The 17,364-nt window shown below is 27.8% G+C and overlaps 10 protein-coding genes across 10 annotated transcripts; 2 read left to right on the top strand and 8 right to left on the bottom strand. All coding sequences in view use genetic code 12, as the record gives it.

The window, feature by feature from the left end:
- Positions 1-183: 183 nt before the first annotated feature.
- Positions 184-1,092, bottom strand: KGF55_003884 (uncharacterized protein; the record flags this gene model as incomplete). The annotated part of the gene is made up of 1 exon (XM_051758726.1): positions 184-1,092. One exon carries the CDS (start codon positions 1,090-1,092, stop codon positions 184-186), a length of 909 nt encoding a protein of 302 aa, XP_051613507.1.
- A 441-nt stretch (positions 1,093-1,533) lies between these two features.
- On the bottom strand, positions 1,534-3,954 carry KGF55_003883 (uncharacterized protein; the record flags this gene model as incomplete). The annotated part of the gene is made up of 1 exon (XM_051758725.1): positions 1,534-3,954. The coding sequence occupies one exon, from the start codon at positions 3,952-3,954 to the stop codon at positions 1,534-1,536; it is 2,421 nt and encodes an 806-aa protein (XP_051613506.1).
- Positions 3,955-5,402: 1,448 nt separating this feature from the next.
- On the bottom strand, positions 5,403-7,803 carry KGF55_003882 (sodium:solute symporter family protein; the record flags this gene model as incomplete). The annotated part of the gene is made up of 3 exons (XM_051758724.1): positions 5,403-7,249; positions 7,300-7,328; positions 7,583-7,803. 3 exons carry the CDS (start codon positions 7,801-7,803, stop codon positions 5,403-5,405), a joined length of 2,097 nt encoding a protein of 698 aa, XP_051613505.1.
- A 724-nt stretch (positions 7,804-8,527) lies between these two features.
- KGF55_003881 (putative ATP-dependent kinase) lies at positions 8,528-9,421 on the bottom strand (the record flags this gene model as incomplete). The annotated part of the gene is made up of 1 exon (XM_051758723.1): positions 8,528-9,421. One exon carries the CDS (start codon positions 9,419-9,421, stop codon positions 8,528-8,530), a length of 894 nt encoding a protein of 297 aa, XP_051613504.1.
- A 797-nt stretch (positions 9,422-10,218) lies between these two features.
- Positions 10,219-10,992, bottom strand: KGF55_003880 (uncharacterized protein; the record flags this gene model as incomplete). Its single annotated transcript, XM_051758722.1, has 1 exon — positions 10,219-10,992. One exon carries the CDS (start codon positions 10,990-10,992, stop codon positions 10,219-10,221), a length of 774 nt encoding a protein of 257 aa, XP_051613503.1.
- Positions 10,993-11,225: 233 nt separating this feature from the next.
- Positions 11,226-13,718, bottom strand: KGF55_003879 (uncharacterized protein; the record flags this gene model as incomplete). Its single annotated transcript, XM_051758721.1, has 1 exon — positions 11,226-13,718. The coding sequence occupies one exon, from the start codon at positions 13,716-13,718 to the stop codon at positions 11,226-11,228; it is 2,493 nt and encodes an 830-aa protein (XP_051613502.1).
- Positions 13,719-13,974: 256 nt separating this feature from the next.
- NUO1 (Nuo1p) lies at positions 13,975-14,592 on the bottom strand (the record flags this gene model as incomplete). The annotated part of the gene is made up of 1 exon (XM_051758720.1): positions 13,975-14,592. The coding sequence occupies one exon, from the start codon at positions 14,590-14,592 to the stop codon at positions 13,975-13,977; it is 618 nt and encodes a 205-aa protein (XP_051613501.1).
- Positions 14,593-14,992: 400 nt separating this feature from the next.
- Positions 14,993-15,709, top strand: KGF55_003877 (uncharacterized protein; the record flags this gene model as incomplete). The annotated part of the gene is made up of 1 exon (XM_051758719.1): positions 14,993-15,709. The coding sequence occupies one exon, from the start codon at positions 14,993-14,995 to the stop codon at positions 15,707-15,709; it is 717 nt and encodes a 238-aa protein (XP_051613500.1).
- Position 15,710: 1 nt separating this feature from the next.
- KGF55_003876 (uncharacterized protein) lies at positions 15,711-16,505 on the bottom strand (the record flags this gene model as incomplete). The annotated part of the gene is made up of 1 exon (XM_051758717.1): positions 15,711-16,505. One exon carries the CDS (start codon positions 16,503-16,505, stop codon positions 15,711-15,713), a length of 795 nt encoding a protein of 264 aa, XP_051613499.1.
- Positions 16,506-16,612: 107 nt separating this feature from the next.
- On the top strand, positions 16,613-17,356 carry KGF55_003875 (ubiquinone biosynthesis protein; the record flags this gene model as incomplete). The annotated part of the gene is made up of 1 exon (XM_051758716.1): positions 16,613-17,356. The coding sequence occupies one exon, from the start codon at positions 16,613-16,615 to the stop codon at positions 17,354-17,356; it is 744 nt and encodes a 247-aa protein (XP_051613498.1).
- Between the last annotated feature and the right edge of the window lie 8 nt (positions 17,357-17,364).

Raw genomic sequence — 17,364 nt, 5'->3', positions numbered from 1 at the left:
GATGAATGAGAAGTGGTGGTCTACTGTGTACAATATAATAAATAAAAGGATAAAAATTCAAAGAGATAACCGTAGAGGTAACTGTAGAGATATTTTAAATCTTTTATCTGACTAAATTTCTGACTTCTTTATAAATTGGACTAGCAAAAACAAGAAACAATCACTAAATAAATTTCTAAACTTTCATTTACTCACAACTTCTTTTAAAACTCCATCTTTAGGTAATTTAGTTTTTTCTTTTGATTTACCAACATTACCTTTTTCTGGTTGATTTTGATTTTGATTTTTTAAATCAACAACATTAACTTCAACAGTTTCTTTACTTTCTTTTGAAATTATATTACCAACAATATTAAAAGTTCTCTTTAATTCACTTGTAAATTCACAAGAACGATTATTTGTATTATCTAAATTACCTTCATCTTCGTTAGGATTAATTTTCTTATCCGGAAAATGATTTGTTACAAATTGTTCTAAAGTTTCATTAAATGGACCTATAATTGGATCAATTGTTGATTTAGTTATTATATTTTTTCCATTATCATCATGAGTTCTTTGATGAATATCATTTTTAACATTATCAATTTTTGATTTTGTTGGATTTATAACATTTTTATTAACTGTTTCATTAACTAAATTAATTTTAGAATTTACTGTTTCAACTGCATGATTAATTGGTGTTGTAATTGGATTTGTTAAATCATTTACTTCAACAGTTTGTAAACTTGGAATAAATGAATCTAATTTACTTAATAACATGTCCAGATATAAATCACCTGTTTCAATTACATATTTACATGGTTGATAATTTCTAATAGTTGTAAAACTATATTTTGAAAATGATGTAACATAACTAACCAATGGTAAAAATTTAATTAATGATTCAGTAGATGTAACAAGTGGATAATTTCTAAGATGTTTTGGAGTTAATAAATCAGGTAATCCATTTTGAGTAGCTGGAGGTTTTTCTTTAATTGTTTCTTGTTGTTTATTCGAATCTTTAACTTTAGAAGAACCTTCAATAGGTGAATGTTGTTGTACCTGATCAGTTAAATTTAATTTTGGTACTTTTGTTTTAGTTGAGCCAGACATAATTGATAATAAATAACTCAATATATCTAGAAATGACAAAAAGGAAGCTAATAGTAGGAATGAAAGAAGTTCAGGAATTGTAGCCATTTAAAAAAAAAAGAAAAAAGTCAAGAAAAAAGAAAGATGTAATTAAGAGTGATTGAGACTTCAATTGAAAGGCGATAATGTATTAAGATTGTGATATCTATAGATTCAGACGGTTGTCCCGAAAGATCTGAAATATTTTGGAATGCAATTAGGAAAGTTCCGGAAATTTGGCTGCAAAATAAAACAATATACAAAGCGAGAATTTAACATCTGAAACAAGAATAAATTTATTAAATTAACTACTTATGTATGTTAGAAAAATTATATATAAAAGAACTAAACTTAAGAGGTAGGTAAATCAATTACCTAGCAATCAAAATATGTTTAAAAAGCAACGTAAAAACACAACAAACATTATTGTTGTGAGTTCATGTGAATTGAGTTTGGTGGGTATTTAAATTCGTATAACTCGTGAGCGGCATTAACATTGTTAAAATTATTGTGATGATTGATATATTGAATATTTCCATTCAAATTATATCCCATTTGTCCAACTCCATAACAATTGTAATCAAAAGAATTAGCTCCTACATTGTTTGGATAATAAAAGTTGTTGGAATTATTTGAATTATCGTAATTTGGAAAGTTTTGATTTTGACCGGTTTGTAAATAAGAATTATTTGAACTATCATACGTTGGAAAATTTTGATTATTATTAGTTTGTAAATGAGGACCATGGTCTAAAGGAGCTTCTAAAGGATCTTCAAAAAATTGATCATGACTAATTGATTCTACTTGACATTCAAATGGTTGTTGATTGATGATTCTTTCATATAATTGTTCAGTTGTTGAATATCTTAATTCTTCAGGCTCTTGTTTTACATTAACTGATGATTGATTTTCTCTGGTTGGTGAATTTAATGGAGTTGATGTATCTGATCTATTAAAATGAGAACTTGATTCAAAATGAATTGGACTACCTAATTTTGGAAGAGAATAACTTTCTTCATGATATTGTAATTCTTCAGTAGGAGTTTTATCATCAGTGTAGGTAGAATTTGAAACATCTTGTAAGCTTCTACTACACCCTTCTTTTGCAATATTATCATCTTCAACAAACATATAACTACCATAAGCTGTTAATTTAGCATAATTATGATCATCATTTTCAACAACTAAATCAACTTGAGTATCTTCTTCCATTGAATTACAAGCCTCAACTAATCTAATTTGAGATTCAGGTCTTTTAATAGCTTCAGTATCATCTTCAATTTTGACTTTTGTAACTTCTTCATGACTTTCAATTACCTGCTCTTCATTAGATTCAACATCAGATTCATTTGCCCATTCCATTCCTTCATCATTTAAAACTAATTGATCTTCATAATTGTTGCAACAATCAACTTCCATTCTTGTTTCATCAGCAGCTGTAACTTTTTCAATTTTGACTCTAACTTCATTAGCTTCACCATTTTTTGGATCAACTTTATTTTCATTGTGTGCTGTTTCAACTTCAACTTGATCATTTGTGGTGGTAGTTTCAATTTGATCATTTGTTGTGTCTACTTCATCTTCATTATTTAACATGTCAATTTGAAATTGATCTTTTGTTGTGTTTGCTTCAATTTGATCATTTGTAGTATTAGCTTCTATTTGATCTTTTGTTTTGTCAACTTCATCTTGATTTGCTGCTTCAATACCATTTTCTTCATTAGATTTTTCATTTTCATTAACATCTGTATCTTCATTGTTGAAAATATCTTCAATTTTACATTTTGCAGCTTCATTTACAGGATTAGCTTCAACTTCATCATTAATTAATTGCTGAATACCCATTTTATTTTTTGCTCTAATAGATTTTAATAATTCATGATCTTCCAATAATTGACCAAATCTTGAAGTAGCTGATGGTTTAAGTTTTGATTTAGGTTTAGTAATTAAATTATTGACTTTTGATGATTTTTTAGAAGCTGCATTTATAATTTTTGAAGAAGTTGATTTTTTTGCTGATTTTATTGATTTTGATTTTTTACCTTTAACTTGATTTAATCCAAATACAACATCATTTAAATTTTCATCATACATATTTCTAACCATGATTATTTCACCTTTATAATTAGTTAATTTGCTAGCCATTAAAACAATTTCATCACCACCAAACAATGGTCTTTCATGATGTGGAATTAAATCAAATAATTCATCTTGTTCTCTATATTCGTTAAAAAAGCATCTTTCATAAATAGCTAAATAAAGAATTTCTTGAATTATTGAAGGTATTGCAGAATTTGAATCAAATGTATAAGTTTTGACTTGTCTTAAATCAAATGAAGGATATCTTAAAATATTAATTAATACTTCAACTCTACCATATTTATCTAAATGATCAGGTTCAATATGATTAACATCACGTGGCCACCAACTTGGTTTTGATTTAAATGAATTTTTATAAGGATATAAAGCTTGTTTGTTTGGTTCAATAATTTTTATCCATTGTTTTGCAATTTCTTTACAAACCATTTGAGATAATGAATTAAATAAATCACGATATTGAGTAATTAATTGATTGTGAAATTGATCATTTTTATTTAATTTAAGTGGAAACATATCTTTTAAAGTTGGTTTAATAGTAGTTAAAGTAGCTCTACCTAAAATTGTTTTAATTTTTTCAATTTGATCATTTTGAAAATGATTAGAATTTTGAAATTTTATAATTGAATTTGGTAATGATTCTTGAGTTATAATCATAAATTTATTAGTTGAAATTGAAGAAATTTGTCTTAATTCTGTTATTATATCTTCAATGTTTTGATTATTACTACTTTTAGTTGTAGACATAATTGTAAAGTAATGTTTGTAAATTTTTTATATGGTGATACTTGACAACTGAAAATCTAAAACTCCGTCATTCAATTTTTGAAACAATTTACGGAGATTTTCAATTATATTTAAACTGACTTGATGAGATTGCAAAATTTACGATTAATTTCTCTACTTTCTGTATATTGTTTTAATTTGAATACACTCTTGTACTTTTCATCAATCTAGACCAATTAAATTATAATCATTTTCATAATTACCCAAAATGATCAATAGTTAAGCAAACTTTGTGTATCAGACTCTTGAATCTTTATAGTAATATTCAAACTTGTGTAATCTTTGTTGAAATAATTTTGGTGTAAAAATTGAAAATAAGTTGACATGACAACCAAATTTTCTCATACTTAATAAATCTTATAACTTTTTCCAATCAAATTTTGAACTAATTGGGTCAAATGTTAAGATTTTATTGATTAAATTTTACTCTCAATACATTTTTGTTTATATTTTCACAAAACTTTAATAAATTCACCATAATCTTATTAATCTTCATCTTTATAAATTTTTCATTTAAGTAAGACCCCTAAGTATAGTTTAAATTTTATAGGTTAAGCATCAACCTAATTCAGGCTATCTCATCTTTTTCAACTTTGATTTTTGGTTTAAATTCTCGTATTTCTTTATATTTCTCTGTATTTGATTAGTTGTATTGAATAAAAAATGTGTTGATGAAGTTATCAGTAATATTTTTTTAGTGTTCTGTTGAATTAGTATTTGTTTTTGTGTAATATTATTAAACACAGATCTCGCTTGAGCTTATACCTAATTTTAAGCATTCAATGAAACCAATATAGTCCCACACTAATTGATACCAACAATTTTAATGTGAAGATCCTCGCTATAGTCTTAATGCTAGTATTGTATCTACATAGTTTATTAAGACGCGTGTTTTTGTTATGTTTTTTTTTTAGATACAAGATTAATTAACCCCCTTTACATTTACCAAACAATAGGTGTGTTTCAGATTTACCAATACGATGAAAAATTAAGGATTTAGATAATACAAAACAAGCATCAAACGTTTTCAATCCATTAACTTATACACAGCTTTCTTTTAGCTTCTGTACTTACATACTAACAAAATTTTGTACTTACATACTAACAAAACGCCTTAAAAACTTAATTTAAAAGTAGATAATGTCAATATTTATCATACTTACACTCATTTTATATGAAAATAGATAGTATCCGGCATTCATCAAAATTGTTTATTATTAATATTCAATTCACATGGTCAATCATTGTGGCACAAGTATTTGGAAAGTTAGTCGAGATATGAGAAACTGATCATTATACAAAAAAATACCCCCTAACAGAATATTTACTACTTCGATTCAAGAGATCAACGATCATTTACATATAAATATATCTCTATCGTGTTTGTATACATTATAATACATCGATCTTTACCTTTTCTCAGAATCATCTATATATCTAACTTGACCTCTACTCATTTGTTCACACAATTCATTATTCAATTGAGCATTAATTTGAGATTGAACAACATGTAATTCTTCTGGATGTCTTAATTGCCATTCCTTAAGTTTGTATGATTGTCCACTCAAATCCCAATAAATTCCTTTCATAATAATTGAAAGAGTATGTCTACTTTCCCAAATAGGATATAAGACAACTTGGAAAACAGTATAAAATAACCAAATAAACAATACTATTATCCAACCTCTGAAAAATGGTTTACTAAAAATATATGAAGTTCCATACATTGGCATTGGCCAAAGTACAAGTAAAGCTAAAGTTAATGAAATACATGTTATTACACACCTTTTAAATGCTTTAGATAATATTTTTCTTTCTTCCATAAATTTTTCTCTATTTAATTCAATTAAATCATTTGTAATTATTGATATATTTGTTTGTATTGGTATTGTTTTATTCATTGAATTTGATTCACTGCTTGAATTATTATTAACATCAATTTCTAATTCTTTTTCAACTTCTTTTAATTCATCTTCTTCATCAACTCTTTTAATAATTAAAAATTTATCCCAATCAAAATTTTGTGGTTTAATATATGTTAAAATTGGTATAGTAATTAATGGAGCTAATAAAGAAACACAATTACCAGTTAAAACAGAATCATTTTGAAAAGTATTATCATATGTTACTGATCCATATTTCAATTTTGTAACAACTAACCAAAAAGTAATTGATAAACAAGTTCCAATTGGTGGAGTTAAAGTTGCAGCCATCCAACTTTGTTTATTCCATAATATAGTTAAACATTGTGGTAATACTCCAGATGAAAGAACAATGCCCAATAATGTAAATAAATAACCCATTGATACCTTTAAGTAATACAACATTATGGAAAATCCAGATAATAAAGCAGCAAACACAACAATTGCAACATGTGAAGCTCTTATCAATTGTGTTCCACTAGCATTAGGATTGAAATAAGTTCTATAAATATCATAAGTGAAAATTGAAGAAACACTTATTAATTGGGCTGAAAATGCAGATGTAATAGCCATAAACAACATTAATAAAGTCAATACTCCACCAGCTTTACCCATTAATGCAACTGCAAATGTTGGTAATACTAATCCACTAGCAACTTCATCAGGTGTTAATGGACGATCAATTGGCCAATATTTTGTTTGTTGCAAAGCTATAGCTCCTAACCCAGCAGTAACACTAATAAAACATGGAATTGGCCACCAAGCTAAACCTCCTAATATATAACCTTTATATGTTGATTTTGGATCAGCAGATATAGCTTTATTTAGATAACCTTGATCCAAAAATACTGTACCAAAAGCACTAATTATATTAATTATGAAAAATATTCCACCTGATTCTGATTTTATAGTTAGATAAGAACCTCCAGCATTACCTTCTTTAGGATTTTTTAAAGCATATTCTGTAACTAAATCATAAATTAAATCAATACTTCCTAATCTATCTGATGTTACCCATGTTACAAATCCAAACACTAACATAATTGATAACATCAAGATAGTATGTACATAATCACCTAATATAACTGCTTTTAAGCCACCATAAACTGCATATCCAACACAACTTAAAACAGTCAATATACAAGCAGCTGCAGGATTCATACCCGTTAACATATGAACAACAGAAGCACCACCTGTTAATAACATAGCAGTAACCATAATATTAGTCATTAAACCCCATATTATAAACACAATATGGGTAACTTTACCATATCTTACATAAATTAACTCCAAGTAAGTACGACAATTAGGTGACCTTAGCTTAACTTTAATCGCTATTGACGCAAAGAGTACTATCTGCGCGGTAGCGCCCAGTGCGTAGAACAAACCGCCGGAGATACCATTGGAGTACACCTGAGTTGTTGACGTTCTTCTTAGTTAGTATTGAATTTAATTAAAGGTTTCAAAATATCAAAATCAGTTTTTTTTTTTTTTCAGATTGTTTTTTGTCAAACTCTCGCTCTTGCCCTTTTTAGAACTCTGCGGCTCAAATTTAAAATTTTCTTCTGAAAAAAAAGATCTGATTCTAATTTTAACCATCCGTACCGCAGACATTGAAGATGGACTATTGTTGAGGTACTATTGTTGAAGATGAAGATCACACATACAATAAAGTGGCTGACCAGGTCCAGGAGGAAACTATAGCACAACTAATTAATCCTGTTTTGACTGCATGGTTACAAGTTACGAACTCTTCTGATGTCATGATTTCTTTTGTATATCTTTTTAAGAAAAATGTAGTTAAACACATCAAAATTGCAAAAACGGAACCTAATCCAACAACAACAGCATAACCTGCTCCCTCTGGAAGTGGATCAAATGTAGACATCTTTGATTATGTGAAATTTTGTTGTATGATATTGAGTGAAATTTTATTGAATATTTTGAGTTGGAAATACGAGATCCCTTGCAGCTTAAATACCAGTTGCAGGTACATTGTTAAACGGTTTCTTATCTATTGTATTCTTAAATGATCAATCAAACAATAGGTGTATGAAGCAAATTATTGTATTTGATATAGTGTTACGCCTTATCAATGGATCTTACTAAACAACGGAAACCGATAACCTCACAAAAGTAAGACACCTCTTATCTATCTATGACAATTTATGAAACTTTGCATAAACTAAATTGAATCATCTCTTGTAATTCATGATTTATCTGAAGTCTAAATTTTGCTTGAAAGTTGATCTGATAAACTAAAATTGATTGTTACATCATGAAAACTAAATTTTGTTTTATCTTATCTAAAACTAATTTTTGCGCGCTTATTACTGAATTCGTAAAATTGAAATATTATCAAAGATAGGTAATTTATTAGGCGACTCTGCTGATTCAAAGTCCGATAATTGTATATTGATTGATTTTGTTTGAAACGGGCTATAATTACGGATTTTGCTAGTCAACTTAAAAACAAAATAAATTTAGATAATTAGTCTATCAGTGACTAAAACAACCAAAGAGTTGTTGGTGATTCAATACAATTAATCATCTTAAACTGTGAAAGAATTATTGAGACTTTTGAATTCATGTTTTCATATTTATATTTGCTGCTAAGTATTTGTTTCAATGGTCCTATAAGATAGTAAGTTCCGATTTATACCAATATTTAAAATTAAATTTTCTTTAACAAAATCTGATCCATTTGCAACCAAGTTACCATAATATAAAATATAAATAGGCATATACCTATTGACAAATTTCACCACTTGATCATCTGACATTCCAATACCTTTAAGTTTAATTAACTCATGTTCTTGTTCAAGTCTCCATTTATAGACATTTTCGATTGAATCTGATTTTATTATTATAAAATATTGACAATACTTCCATACTTTAACATATTGAATAAGTTTCTTATTGATATCTTCCACAAAATGTAGCGGGTGTTGTTGTAGGATGGAACTTGGTGTTTGCGTGAAATAGTTTAACCTTAATTGATCAAAATCCAATGGCATAAATCCATTGAACCAACCTTCAAATAGTATCACGTCAATTGGTTTGTCTAAACTTATTTTGTCTTTTTCCAGTCGATCTCCAAGGCCCTCGTGTAAGGATTTGTCATAAAAAGGCAAATGTACAGTCTCCCACTTGTTATTCTTATAATTCTCAACTAATTTCTCCAAAAGAGTATTTAGTAACGACAAATCATGAGTACCAGGCAATCCTCTCCCTTGTAGCAACTTATTCCCATCTAGCTTTGCCAATTGAGTAAGTTTTGATTGATCATCATAAGTCAAATAAAAATCATCAATCAGAAAACTAATGATATTCAAGTTTGAATATTGTAGTTGTAATTTATTAGTTAAATTTAAAGTCAAGTAAGTTTTGCCTGAACCTTGTGGACCATTAACTCCAATGAATAATGGCTTAGTTGCATTGGGGAAATTGTAACTATTGATTATATTAGATATGAATTTAATTGATACATTTAAAGTTGTATTCATTTGTTTAGCTTATATCATCTTTTGTGGAGAAGAAATTAAAATAATCGAGATTTTGCAATAACATTTTGTTCTAAGAATTAAAGAAGTATCTATTCTACTAGAGAATTGGAATTGCTGTTAATTGTACACTGTTGCTGAATAAATAAAGTACAAGAAAGAATGATTGATGGATGTTCATAGTTCAATCAAGTCTTTCAACGCAATTATTTAAACTTTCTACAAATGTACATCATTTCCCTCATTTTAAGATAGTCTTTCAAATCCATGTTAATAAATTGATTCATAGTCGTAAAACCTAATTATCCAAGAACAGTTCGAACGTATTTCCAACAGATTAGAAGTCAAAGGTGAATAAAGTTTTGAATTCTAATCTGTTGGAAATGCATCACCCTCATTCATTGGGTTTAGATTGTCAAATGGTTTTAAAGCATTAGTACCCTTTAAAATGTACTTCCCACAGCATAGGCTGTAATTATTGATCAGTATGAAATTCCGATTATTCTGAACAAAATCAGTTGTTAACTTTTAGATACTAAATATTTTAGTTTTAACGAAAGTATCAAAAAAAAGATCAATCTCAATCTTCTCCATACCTGCTGAAGAGTTTTGTTGAATATATATATAGTCATTGTTTTGTAGAAATTTGGATAGAGCAGAACTAGCAAGAATTGTCTAGCTTTTTGAAACATAGAAGAACACAGTATGGCATCAATTAACTTGGGAATGCTTATATAACATCATGTATTATAAATTATGTATTTTAATGTCATTGATGATAACTTTGCTATATACTAACTTCAAATAGCTTTTAAATCTTTTAATTTTGAAATTAATTCATCAACATTTCCAACTTTAACACCAGCTTCTCTTGCAGGTGGTTCTTCAACTTTTAATACTTCCAATCTATTATCAATTGAATCTATTCCAACATCTTTTAATTTTAATTTTGTTAATGGTTTCTTTTTAGCTTTCATTATATTTGGTAAACTTGCATATCTTGGTTCATTTAATCTTAAATCTACCGTTATAATCATTGGTAATTTAGCTTTAATAGTATCTTCACCTCCATCTATTTCTCTAGTTACATATATTTCATCATTATCTTTAATTTCTACTTTTGATGCATTTGTAGCTTGTGGCCAATTTAATAATCCCGCAAGCATTTGCCCAGTTTGATTTGAATCATCATCTATGGCTTGTTTTCCTAAAACCACTAAATTAGAATTATTTTTTTCAACTATTGATTTCAAAATTTTTGCAACTTGTAATGGTTCCACTATATCTTCACCAACATCTATTAAAGTAGAATCATCTGCACCTTTAGCTAATGCAGTTCTTAAAATATCTTGAGCTTTTGTAGGACCTATAGAAACAGCATGAATTGAATCTATTTTTTCAGGTTGTTTTTCTTTAAGTCTTATACTTTCCTCTAATGCAATGTCACAGAATGGATTTATACTGAATTTTACTCCTTTTGTTTCAACACCTGTATTTGTTTTATTTATTCTTGGTTTTATAGCATAATCAATTACTCGTTTTACTGGTACGAGGATTTTTAATTTAGATGACATGGTTATTTGGTTGGTTGTGTTCTGATTAATGCGTTAGAGCTGAAAAATATAATACACAATAATTTTTCCATTTAATTTTTTTTTTTGCGGGATCGGAATTTTCAAACCACGATCAGAAGAAATTGGCATTCAATCGTATGAGATCTAGAAAGATGACCTTAAGATCAAGTTTGAATAGAGAGATGGTATTTTAAAACTTTATACGAAACATCTAAACAAAACAGAACACATTATTATTCAACATTCAATGGAGTTCTAGCTCTAGCTTTCATTCTTTCAATCCTTGCCTTTAATTGAGAAGTAACTTCAGCAGCTCTTTTCCAATCATCACCCGAGTCAATATCCATATTTTCTCGTTTATTAATTGGTCTATAAGTTGATGGAGATAATCTATTATAATTATTTGTAGTATCACCATTTATTAATGATTCTCTTGCAGGAAAATCGTTACTGTTTAAATTGCCTATTGATAATCTTTTTACACCAGAACTAATTTCATTAGCTTGGAAAGGTTGTGGTGTTTGTTGTGTTTGTTGTTGTTGTTTGTATGAACCGGGTTGTTGATTGTACGAAGATCTTGTGCTCGAAAAGTACAGTTGATTGGATTGTTGTAATTTTTTTATTTCCTGTTCCAGTTCTAAATCCTTAATACGATGATTCAACTTATCTATTTCAATTTTAAAATTGTTTAGTTGGGTATCTTTATGATTTATAGTTATTGAGTTTGATCTAATTTCATTTTCAAAATGAGATTTCATATTTTTGATTTCTTCTTTTAGTTGTGTATTTTCTTCTTCATATTTATTAATCAAAGCTTGTTGTTGAGTTTGCTGAATTTTATAATTTTTAACTTCAATTCTTAATTGATCTAATTCTTCTTGTTTAGCTTCATCAAATTCTTTTACAATTTGTATTTGGGGTTGTTGTATTGATTCAGATGGTCTCAACGAAGTTGCCGAATTTGGTTTAGGTGGACGTAAATTTGGAGCTGTTGGTTTGGCTAATGATCTGGATGTTGTTAATCCTTTACCCAAATTGCTAGCTTTTATATCGTCTTTTCTTTTAGCAGGGGAAGTCGCACTTCTCTTACTAGGGATAGTTGATGTTGATGATGGAGTTCTACTACTTTGAATTGATGAAGTTGATTTTGGAAGGACTGGTTTTTTCAAATATGATTCTCTTGTAGGTGGTGCACTCGATTTCGAACATTTGATTTCAACAGATTCATAAAATTTCATTATCTTAGCTTTTCTATTATCATCTGTAGTTTCCAAAAATTTATTTAATTCTCTTTCACCTGTAATTTTCATCAAAGTTCCAATTAATTCAGTTGATGCTTGTCTGATTGGTTCTTGTGAGTCAGATAATAGTTTTACCCCAACCTCCATTATGGAATCTATTTCAGATGAAGTTGGTGCTTTGGTGGTATTTGCCAAACATCTTTGTAAAAAATTAGCTGATGAAATTTTATTTTGAGGGACTTTTAATTTCATACCAGAAATAGCTTCTTCAAGTATCAGTCCACTTAATCCTGAAATGCTGAACATAGTATCTAGTAATTCACTCAACGCAGTTGCAACCGTTGGTTTCTTTTCCTTTGTTCTTTCAATCACTGGAGATAAAATAAGATTTTGATATCTTGTAAAATTAGGACCTAGACCTTTAGCAATCAAATTTGAACAATTTGCGGCAATCTGAACAACTTGTATATTAGCATCTTTCATATTCTTTGCAAAGATTCTAAAAATTGGAGCATAATCATCTGATGTAACTAATTTTGGATGTTTCTGTAAAATTGCATAAACTTCTTCCAAAACTTCAACTCTATCCTTCCATTTAGTGGATGAGATTCTAGTTTCAAGATCATGAGGCAATTTTGACAACACTTCAGTTGGATTTACAAATTGTAATGGATCATATACTTCTTCCTCTACAGTAACATCACTCATTTCAACGTCTTCTGCTGATTGTGATTCTTTTGCCTTTAATTCTTCCTTTTGTGCATTAGTCAATCTTTTCTGTTGTGGAGTTTCATTCGCAATTTTATCAAATGCAGTTGTCAAATCCTTTTGTTGTATGGGTTTTAAATCAGGAAATAAAATGTCAGATAATGTGGTCTTCATCCATTTGTATAATTCAACTGTTAATTTTGTTGTTTCAGCTCTTACATTCTTATCAGCATGTGCAAAAAGTTTCGGTAATGTTGGTATAACTAAATTCGGTGATACTATTTTACATCCATAATTTTCATATATTGCAACCAAACATGAAACACAACTTGCTACTAATTTTGGAAGTTTATTATTTAAAGTTGGTATTATTTCTTCAACAATTGGTGATGGATCATCCATGTATTCAATCATGGTCAAAATACTTTCAATTGCATTATCTTTTGTTCCTTTTCTGGAAGATGATAATCCTTTTTCACAAATTGGTTGTATGATACCGTTTTTTGAAACTAATCGTGTAACTAATTGTGTACTTCCACCAAATTTTAGATAACTGATAAAACACTTGTATCCAGCTTCTTGTGCAACAACATTGGAATCAGTCAATATTTTTTTCAATAAGTCCGGCGTTACTAGATTGAATATTGGATCATTTTGATTACGTGAATTTTCAAATTGTTTACTTAATTCTTCGTATCCTAATAGTCTTGCCTTCCACACTTTATGTTCTATTCTTTCCTCTAACAGTAGTGTTGAATAATCTATGTCGTCTGACATGTTTCAAGATGACGTTGGTGATAGGATAAACTGAAGTTAAATTAGTTTGTAATGTTACTAGAATAATAAATAATTTGAAATGTTTATGTTTTGATTTAGCTTACACGTAGATTGATTTTGTGTAATAAATATACCATGATAGTAAAATTACACCAGAGATAAAATTTAAGTAAGAAAACGTAGAGATAGTACAACTACAATTCAAACATCACAGTTAAATCTTTTATTAATATACAACACTCCTCAATTGCTCCATTTATTCAACTTTTTTCTCATATTTTGCATATATTTCATCCAAAGGTTTTAAATTAAATCCCCAATTTTCTTCACCTGGTCTAGTTTCATAATATCTTTGTAAATTAACTTGATGATAAGGATGATAAGCTAAATTAAACCAAGGCATTATAAATAAAAATGTAGAACTATATTGAGAATTTCTATTTGCAATATCTTTATTTCTATCATCTAATACTGATTCATTTTCATGATATGGTAATTTTCCTTGACTTAATAATTTTTTTATTTCATATCTATCTTTTGTTACTTCTCTTTTATTTTCACTCCATCCCAAGAATCTTTGACTTGAATGTATATATGCTAAAAAAAAACCACCAAAAAATCCAATTGCTGTAGCAGCTCTATATGTTGTTCCACTTATTGGAGATGGTTTCATACCTTTACCCAAAGATGGTTCAAGTCTTTCCCATAATTGTATACCTAGTGGTACTATAGCTGTTGATATACCCCATTTTAAATAATCTGATGGTCTGAAATATGATACAACTCTTCCAAAATATGGATCACCGTCTATTAATTCATAATCACTTTGAATAGGTGGAGCCCTGACGGGTATATTAGATTGGGTATATGACATGATAATGAGACCAAAGAGTGAGGAATTGAGATTGATTGTTGATTTGATTATCTCAGTATTTGCTTACCATAAGATTTTTCTCTCATTTTTTGATTGGTAAAATGAAAAATAAAAAAATCAGTCATGTGATTTATCACGTGAATACTGATTAGGTCTCTTACATAAAGAATACATCTGCGATAAGAGATCTTGTCAAACTACAATCAACAATTGTTTAAAATCAATGCCAATTCAACTACCGGATAATGATATAGCGTCACAAAGAAAACCCAAAAAACTACTAATAATAAAACTAATCAATAGTATAAGATGTTATAACATTCCCTTACTAAATTTTATGATTATTCTTATCTTAGGAATATTCCTTTACAAATTGACTACAAAATATACCAACCTTTACATGAAAAGTTCTTTAATTACAATAATCATTACAAATTTAGTTTTATATGGAATATCTGAAAGTTTAGCACAACTGATTTTAAGTTATAGGTCGAATCAACCTATGATTTCTTTTAAATTAAATGATCCTATTGATTCAGTAATATTAGAAGATGAGGAAGGATTTAGAGTTGATAACAACATTGTTGATAATGATAATGATTCAATTATAGATGATGAAGGATTAGATAGATTTATAGAATATTTAAGAAGAGATCAAAATGATTTTCAATCACAACAAGAAAATCAAAATGAATTAATTACATATACTCCATTAACATATTTTCAATTTAATAGATTAGCAGGATTTATGTGTTGGGGTATTATAATGGGGATTATACAATGTTTTTGGTATAAATTTTTACAAATTTATTCAAAAGATCCAAAATTTATTGAAGTATTAAGAAAAGTTTTAACTGATCAATTATGTTATTCACCAATTTCTTTATTTTGTTTTTTTACATATGGTACAATGATCTTGGAAAATGGTACATGGGAAGATACAAAATTAAAATTATCAAAAATTTATTTAAAAACATTAATTATAAATTATTCTGTTTGGTTTCCTATACAATTTTTCAATTTTTTAATTGTTCCTAGATCATTTCAAGTTCCTTTTAGTTCATCAATTAGTGTTTTATGGAATTGCTTTTTATCAATGAAAAATTCAACAAATTAATTTAAATATACATTCCTAAATTTGAAAATCCATTGAATTTACGAACTTTAATGCTTATATTCTTTAAATACTCTTTTGATTCAGGAATATGGAGTAGATCAACTAATATGTAACTTGAGTTTATAATTGCTTCATTATCTGATTTTTCAAATCCAAATTGTCCTTCTGAATTTAAAACTATCAAGTTATATTTAGATTGTGTTGGTAAGTGGGTGACAATAGCTGCATTAATGCCAGTTATTGAATGAGGAGGTCTCAAAATTGGTACATCTTTTATATTTGAAGGTGAAGATAATTGATTTATTGATTGATTATTATTTAAAGTTGAATGGGAGAATAAGATCCAATTTTGAACTTTAGTGGCAAATGCTTTGATTAATTCAGTTGATATTAAATTGTAAGTTATTGTATTTTGAAAATGAGGTATTGTTATAGCTATTGAATTGTTTGACACATATATGATTATATCAATGTTGGGATATTTCTTTAGTATAGACTCATTTTGAATTGATACATATAATTGTTCATCCTCATCATATTCCTCTAATTTCTCCGTATTTAACAACTTCAAATTTTCATATTTAACTGATATAGTTCCAATTTCCTTTTGATTAGGTAATTGATCTTGTAATAAACTTAAAGTATGTGGTACTATTAATATATTTTCATAGTCTTTGTCTTCTTTCAATTCTATTGATATTTTAGGAATTGGGTTTGGTGATTCAGTATTTAAATCCTCTTCATCGTCTATTATATGATGTGGATTTCTAGTTTCTGTAATTGGTTTGATTAACATATTGGTGGTTGGTTGGTTGCCTCTCGATTAGTTGTAATATTAGAAAAGTAGAGAATTGAAAAACAAAATAAAATTTGAATGTAAAGTTATAAGTAAAATCATCAAAAATGTTCAATATCATTAGACCAAGATTAGTACCGTCTCTAAAGAACAGATTTTATCATTCGTCAAGTCATCCAGGTACAAACAATATAATAAATGAAAATATAATAGAGTCACGAATATTAAATAAAGCAGTAGAATATATTCCAAAATATGGATTCAATTCAACAAAACCTATAATAAATGCTATAAAGGACTTAAATTACTCAGATTCTATAACATCCTTATTCACATCCAATCCTAATGGAAATTCACTCCCATTTCAATTAACTTTATATTGGTTAAAATTAAAAAGATTAGAATTAGATAATTTCGCTAAAACAACAACTTTAGAAAACAATCAATATCTGAATCTACAAAAATTAATAATAGAAAGATTGTCATATAATGAACCAGTTATATCAAAATTACAAGAAGCAATGAGTCTTTTAATTTTACCATATAACATAACACAATCAATTGAAGAATTAATGGAATTAAGTGATGATTTAACTTATTATTCAGGTGATAAATCAAATGATTTTAATTGGTATTCAAAAAGATTTTGTATTGGATCAATATATTTAAAAAGTGAATTATTTATGTTGAAAGATACAAGTTATAATTTTGAAATGACAAAATTATTTGTTAATGAAAAATTAAAAGAATATGAAAATTTAAGTAATGGAATTGTTAATTTTGAACAATGGTGTGAATTCAATGCTATTGGATTAGTAAATTTGATTAAATCTCAATTGATTAGAGGATAAATGAGTTA

This window comes from Candida pseudojiufengensis, assembly GCF_024610245.1.
Source record: "Candida pseudojiufengensis strain CBS 10847 chromosome Unknown scaffold19, whole genome shotgun sequence".
NCBI lineage: Eukaryota > Fungi > Ascomycota > Pichiomycetes > Serinales > Debaryomycetaceae > Lodderomyces > Lodderomyces pseudojiufengensis.
Note: the sequence above shows the minus strand (reverse complement) of the source record. Positions and strands in the feature narration are given on the sequence as shown.